At 37.5% G+C, this 6,000-nt stretch overlaps 2 protein-coding genes across 2 annotated transcripts in view; one reads left to right on the top strand and one right to left on the bottom strand.

Annotated features, from left to right (window-relative positions):
• Positions 1-2,563: 2,563 nt before the first annotated feature.
• On the bottom strand, positions 2,564-3,463 carry CAPZA3 (capping actin protein of muscle Z-line subunit alpha 3; the record flags this gene model as incomplete). Its single annotated transcript, XM_082849521.1, has 1 exon — positions 2,564-3,463. The coding sequence occupies one exon, from the start codon at positions 3,461-3,463 to the stop codon at positions 2,564-2,566; it is 900 nt and encodes a 299-aa protein (XP_082705647.1).
• A 1,904-nt stretch (positions 3,464-5,367) lies between these two features.
• The window catches only part of PLCZ1 (phospholipase C zeta 1), a gene marked incomplete at its 3' end in the record, with an annotated part of 41,612 nt that continues 40,979 nt past the window's right edge, over positions 5,368-6,000 (top strand). Inside the window, exon 1 of the mRNA XM_082849947.1 lies at positions 5,368-5,484. Within this exon, the coding sequence (XP_082706073.1) occupies positions 5,374-5,484 (111 nt within the window). The 5' untranslated portion in view covers positions 5,368-5,373. The remainder of the gene's footprint in view (positions 5,485-6,000) is intronic.

Here is a 6,000-nt window from a genome sequence, read left to right as displayed (position 1 = left end):
TAGGTATAGGGTAGCATAAGTTAGTGAAATACCTTTTTTACTCGTTTTGTTTTAAGGTTTGTTGCCTATCAAAGAAAAAATTTGATATTCAATATTGTCAAGATTACTGTGGTGAGCTAAATACTTTTATGCTACCAACTGGATTATAAATTGTTAAATCTTTCTGGAAAGCAATTTGGCAATATGTATTAAGAGCATCAATATGTTCATCTGTTTTCAACATGTGATTATAGGGAATTTATCTTAAGGGAAATAATGTATAATGTGGGCAAAGCTTTATGCACAGAGATACTATAGCCTAATTAATAACAAAAATAAAATGCTAAAATTTTAAATTATGCATGAATAGAGAAATGGTTGTCTTGTTATTGTGTATGAATATCATGTAAATAATTAAAATTATGTGCTCAAGGGGTTTTAATGACATGGGACAATATTTATGATATAGGAGGTTATACAAAAAGAACAGGATACAAATTTTTATATACTGTATATCCTTAGTATTTAAAACAATTCCATAAAATTGGGTGGAAGGAAATTGGCCAACATGCTTTATACTTTAAGCATTTTCTATGATTTGCACATGTAACTTTTATATCCAGAAATACCAATAAATATTATTTTTAAAACCCTGTGTTAAAGTGGGTGTTAAATGCTTCTGTGATTGTTCCATAAAACATTAAGCCTTACTGTGGAATGATCTGGAAAATCAACACATATATAACCATAATATGAATTCAAATTTTTGCAAAATAATTTGTCAGATGGGTATATTTTAGGGCAATGAGAGCAATTTTCCTTGCTGTTTTTCTTTAGAAAGATTTTTCTTAATTTTTTAACATGGCAGATGAAGGCCTGTCCTTGGTCTGTGCATGGTGAACCCAGTGAAGTAGTAGAAATGGCCTTTAATGGACAATAGGAAATGATTTCAATTAATAGAAATAAAGGTGTGTTAGTTTAAGATTAGAACAATATACTTAAAATGTGGTCCTAGAGTCCCTTTCATTGGAATCATCACCAATAATTGTTTAAAATGTAGATTTTTCTGACCTATTAAATCAGAATCTGAGGATGGGTACTGGAAAGTTATAGTTTTAATGATACACCTTAGGTAATCCTCCTGAGATTCTCTAAGATCTACAAGTTGAGGAAAAGAAGTTTGAGATTTAGACATTTTTGCCTAGGATCCTTAATAAACACTTGCTCCAATGTTTATTAAGTAAAATTAGACCTTTTTTCAATTGCATGGATCCAAACTATAAAGCACTTTGCTTCCCTGATAAGTTGGACTTGGCGGCTGGGGCCCATCTGCTGCTCGACTGCAATCTTATTAGAGAGGTTTAGATTTGGATTTCTTTGAGAGTAGACACAAGTGGTCAGTAACATTGCTGGGACTAGTGATAGGGGACATCTTGGCTAGAAAACAGCAGCCCACCTGTTCCAGTTCCTTTGGGGGTATCCTTTGGGTGAAATGCTTGCCTAGGGCATTTAAGTCATTGCAGGGTAGAGTTCACAAGTCTCAAGGAAGCAGGCCTCCACAGAGAGCTGCAATACCCTAGAGGTTAAGAGTGTTAGAGGTAGTCACACCCACCACCTACTATGTGCCTGTGTGAATTAACCAACTCAGGTCTTAGATTCTTCTCATGTAAAATGGGGTTACTACTAGTAGCAGCCTAATGATGAGAAATTGTATGTAAATCATCTAGCACAAGGTCCAGCATGAAATAAGCACTTATATATGCTTGTAGTGATGACTTCACAAGAGCTGGACTATATAAGCTTGGGAGTCAAGCTTTTCCAGTTGATTCTTCGAAGACCATGTTAGGTATCAGAAAAGCCTGGGGACTGGAGTAATTCCAGATTATTGTGTGTTTGGGGGGGATGGCTATGGATCCAATAGTCCTTCATATGAGCTAGATTTTTAATATCTGTTGGTTTCATGGAACATCCAACCTTAATGTTACTTATTGAAATCTACCCGCTCAGGGTTGGTGTAGGACTGAACTGAGCATTTACATACCTTCTCCAGTTACAAAGAAAGTCAAAAGTCATTCCTGTACACACACACAAGCACACACACATACACAGCCTTAAGCCTGGCCACCTCTATTAATACTTCTGGGGTGCCACATTCTATAAAACCATTTTAGGTTCTAAAAGTGTTTCTGGCTTTATGGTGGTCCCTACCATTAAATACATCCATCATCATTTTCTTGACTTACTGGTAAATATTCCTTGAATAAAATGATTTGGTAGACTTGTCCCTAATTTAAACTTGCATCTGGAATTCCCTGGAGGTCCAGTGGTTAGGACTCTGCGCTTTCACTGCCAAAGGCTCAGGTTCAATCCCTGGTCGGTGAACCAAGTTCCCACAAGCTGTGTGATGTGACCAATCATCCCCCCCTGAAAAGAAACAAACAAAAAAACCCCCCAAAACTTGCATCTGCAAAGTGACAGGCATGTCTAGTGGCTTCTCAACTTTAGGCAAATAACCTCTGCCACCCTCCCCGCCCCCCTGAAACAAAGTAATCAGGTCAAGACAGTTACCATGAGCAAAAATCCTTTATTTAATCCAGTTGCCTAACACACTTCTTGAATAAACGACGTATCCTAATTTAGGATACATCACCAGATTCAAGTCAGAGAGTATCCTCTGCCAGTCCATATGAGTGCGGGTCACTGGAAGATCTCTTCGTAGAATTCTTCTTAGGGCTTCGTTTGATAACTCCTGTAATTCTTCTAAGACTGCAGCTTGAAATTTATTCTCTTGCTCTTCCACAAGCCTTGCGAAATTTAGAGCCAGTTGAGCTGGGTTAACTACTTCCAAGCTTTCTTTCAGGTCCTTGGAGATTTCGACATGAAGATTGACACATCTGAAGAAGTGAGCTTGCACAAAAATTCTCCCTGTTACCTGGGTTAGAAATGGATTGACTTGGAAAATCCATTTCGATTTCCAAAGGCCATTCCAGTAATCTCCTGTTTCGTAGCTGTGATCTTCAATGCAAGCGATCAAGAACTCTTTATTTTTCACCGTTTTTCTCAGCACATTGCAGTTCCCCGTTGGATAGTGGTCATTCACATACAGCTTTAAGGCGCACAGAACAACAGTCCTCAGGTACTCCGTCTCATTCAGAATGATGCCGTGACTTTGGATGTCTTTTAACTGGTTTTGAAGCAGGTCGAATTTGAAAGAAAGTTTGCTCTGGTGGTCAAAAAATCGGTAGTTACCCACTACGTTGTGGTGAGACAGGAGGACCGTATTCCCATTGATGGAGAGTGGGACATAATATTTTTGGCAGTGTTGGTGGCCTGCACACTCACCTAGATGGTGCATGAGTTTTTCATCACGGATAAGCAGACAGAGATCATCAAAGACATTTACAAATTCCCCTGGAGGAGCCTGCATTAACAGTCTGAGAATTACTTTTTCTTTCTCTTTCTTACTCAGATCGCTAAGTGACATGTTTGGTTGTAGCAGAAGCAGAGCTTCTGAAATAAAGAGTGTTCAAAGATGAGAAAACATTCCATGGGACAACCTTCCCATCAAGGTGTTACACATTCAGCTTAAGATTACCATGTCTGACCATGAAGAAACAGGTTGTCTGGCAAGCTCTGAGTCTCCTGATGAAGTCATAAAGAAGCTTTCTCTATGAGGTATGGAGCTTTCAGTGATATCACATTAGGTGTTCAGACCAGAAGAAAAACATGATAGTCACCTGACAGCATGGTGCGCAGCCAACCAGCTATAAGAATTTTGAAGATTTTAAGAACTTAGCCTCCAGAACAGCCTTCTTCAAAAGTGGTGTGTCTCTGTGTGCATTATATGTTGTCAGGGATCTAGAGAAGCAGCCCAGAGTTTCTAGAGAGTGTCTGGCAACCCTTTGCACCTTTTGGGGACCACGATGGCATTGATGTATAATCAGGCCCTCAGAATAACTGTCCCCAACCCAGTGGAAGCACGCTATGCTGAAAGGTTTGAGGGGTTTAAACAAAACAGTAAAAATAAAATGAGGTACGATGGCAGTTCATGGGAAAATGCCAGACAGCAAGAGATGCCTCATTTATAAACATTGTGGGTTTGGAAATGGTCATAACGTAAGCAAGAAACCAGAAAGTTTTAAGGGCAGTGAAGTGAAGAGACCACATGTTACATATGATTTCTGTGGGATTTAAGCGTTGAGCTAACTCCAAAGAACAAAGGCAACAAACCACTGTGTTTTCTGCTTTCTTTCTAGAAAAGGGGCAGTGGCATCAGTGGATGAGTTTCAAGAAATCCCTCTCCTGCAAAGGGGCAGAGTTAATTATATTTGGAACTTGTGGCAACTCATAATGGGGAGAAACTTCTAAGCGAGGAGAAACGGAACTACAGGTCATGAAAATATGGAGAACAAATATCCACTCAGAGTGCTTTCTGTTCCTCTTTCCTCTTTTGATTTATCCCCTTTCCTTGATTCTTTTCTCATTCTTTTTGAAGAGTCCTGAACTTAAGTTTCTCTCATTTAAGCAAAAACTGCTTCCTTCCCTTTCTGCCCTGAGCTTTTCTGAGTTTCCCTAGCTTCCTGTATCTTTTTCTTATAATAACATGAGCTTTGCCGTATTAAGTCATTGCCATTAGTTTGAAGGGTTTCCAATTAGTTCTAACAATCTGAAATTGAGTGTGTTGTTGAACAATGTTTACCAGTACCTTTCACGATTTTATAGACAGTCATGTTAATTCTTCTTAACCTTAGTTTTTCAATTTGAAGTGTCCTAATTTTTATAGTTTCTCTGTAGATAATAAGCAAGCTTGATTATTTTTGTCTTCTCTTTCATACTAAATAGACACCATGACATTTTTTTTTACTCTTTTCTATGGTCCTTAAAATGTTGCTTTTTTGGGGCATGCGTGTAGCCTGACATTTGGCTAATGTAGTGGTAATAATCATATCAGACATGGTTTGAACTCATTTAATGCCCCCACTTTCTGGAAGTATTAATTTGACCACTTTTCAGATGAGGAAACTAATGCTGAGAGAGATCAAGTGTTGATGTTTAGCTGTCTCCCAAGTTCACGTCTTCAGAAGATAGACTGTATTTCCCAAGTAATAGCTTGATTTCTCAAATGTTAATTTTTATTGTTTTCCTGTAATTTTTATTGTGTTATACCCTTTCATACCTTTAGCACAGAGTAGTGCCTACTTAGTTTTTTAAAAATATTATTTATCATAAAATTGTTTTCTCATTTAAGCCTGTGATAGACTCTCCTCTGAAAATAAAAACGTTGATCTGAAGAGAGGTAAAATATTCTTTAGTCATTTTAAGTACTTAATGACTTTCTGTGAGAATTTCCTTAACTTCTTCTTTTTGGTGTCCTTTCGTACATGGTTTTTGTCCATGGTTCGGGATGACTTTAAATATGGAAAAATTACCCTAGAAAAAACTCTGAAATTACTTGAAAAATTAGATATTCGGTGCAATACTATTCACGTGAAGTATATTTTTAAGGTGAGATAATATCCGCCCTCTGAACACCCCACCCTAGGAAGGACTTAATCCAATATTGGAAAATGTCGATAACTACTTGGATGCTTTCTGAAGAAAATACATATGAAAGATTAGTCTCTTAAGAATTAAAGCAATTAATTATGCCAAATATATTTATAATCAAGACAAAGAGTTTAGGTAAGACGTAAAATGAGTTGTTGATAAAATTTGAAATCATGCCAGGTTATTAGTTTAGAACAATCTGCTGAGAATGCCGGAATGTTCACATCAGATTAGGACTGGTCATCTGATTAGATCAAATCATATAAATGATGAAATGGTAAGTGGATTGGATGTTAGTGATTTATAGAAGGAATGGGCAATCTTCAGAAAAATTGCATTTTTCTCACCTCAAAGCAGACAAGCCGTAAATTCTCTTTGTTTAAAGAAGAATTAGTAGGAAGGGAACCTGGATCAAGTCTGTCCCTAGAGGACAAAGGGAAAGCTCATGAAAAACAAAAGAAAAAACCAAGAGAT

The sequence above is a fragment of the Leucopleurus acutus genome, assembly GCF_964270905.1.
Source record: "Leucopleurus acutus genome assembly, chromosome: 11".
In the NCBI taxonomy this organism is placed as follows: domain Eukaryota; kingdom Metazoa; phylum Chordata; class Mammalia; order Artiodactyla; family Delphinidae; genus Leucopleurus; species Leucopleurus acutus.
Note: the sequence above shows the minus strand (reverse complement) of the source record. Positions and strands in the feature narration are given on the sequence as shown.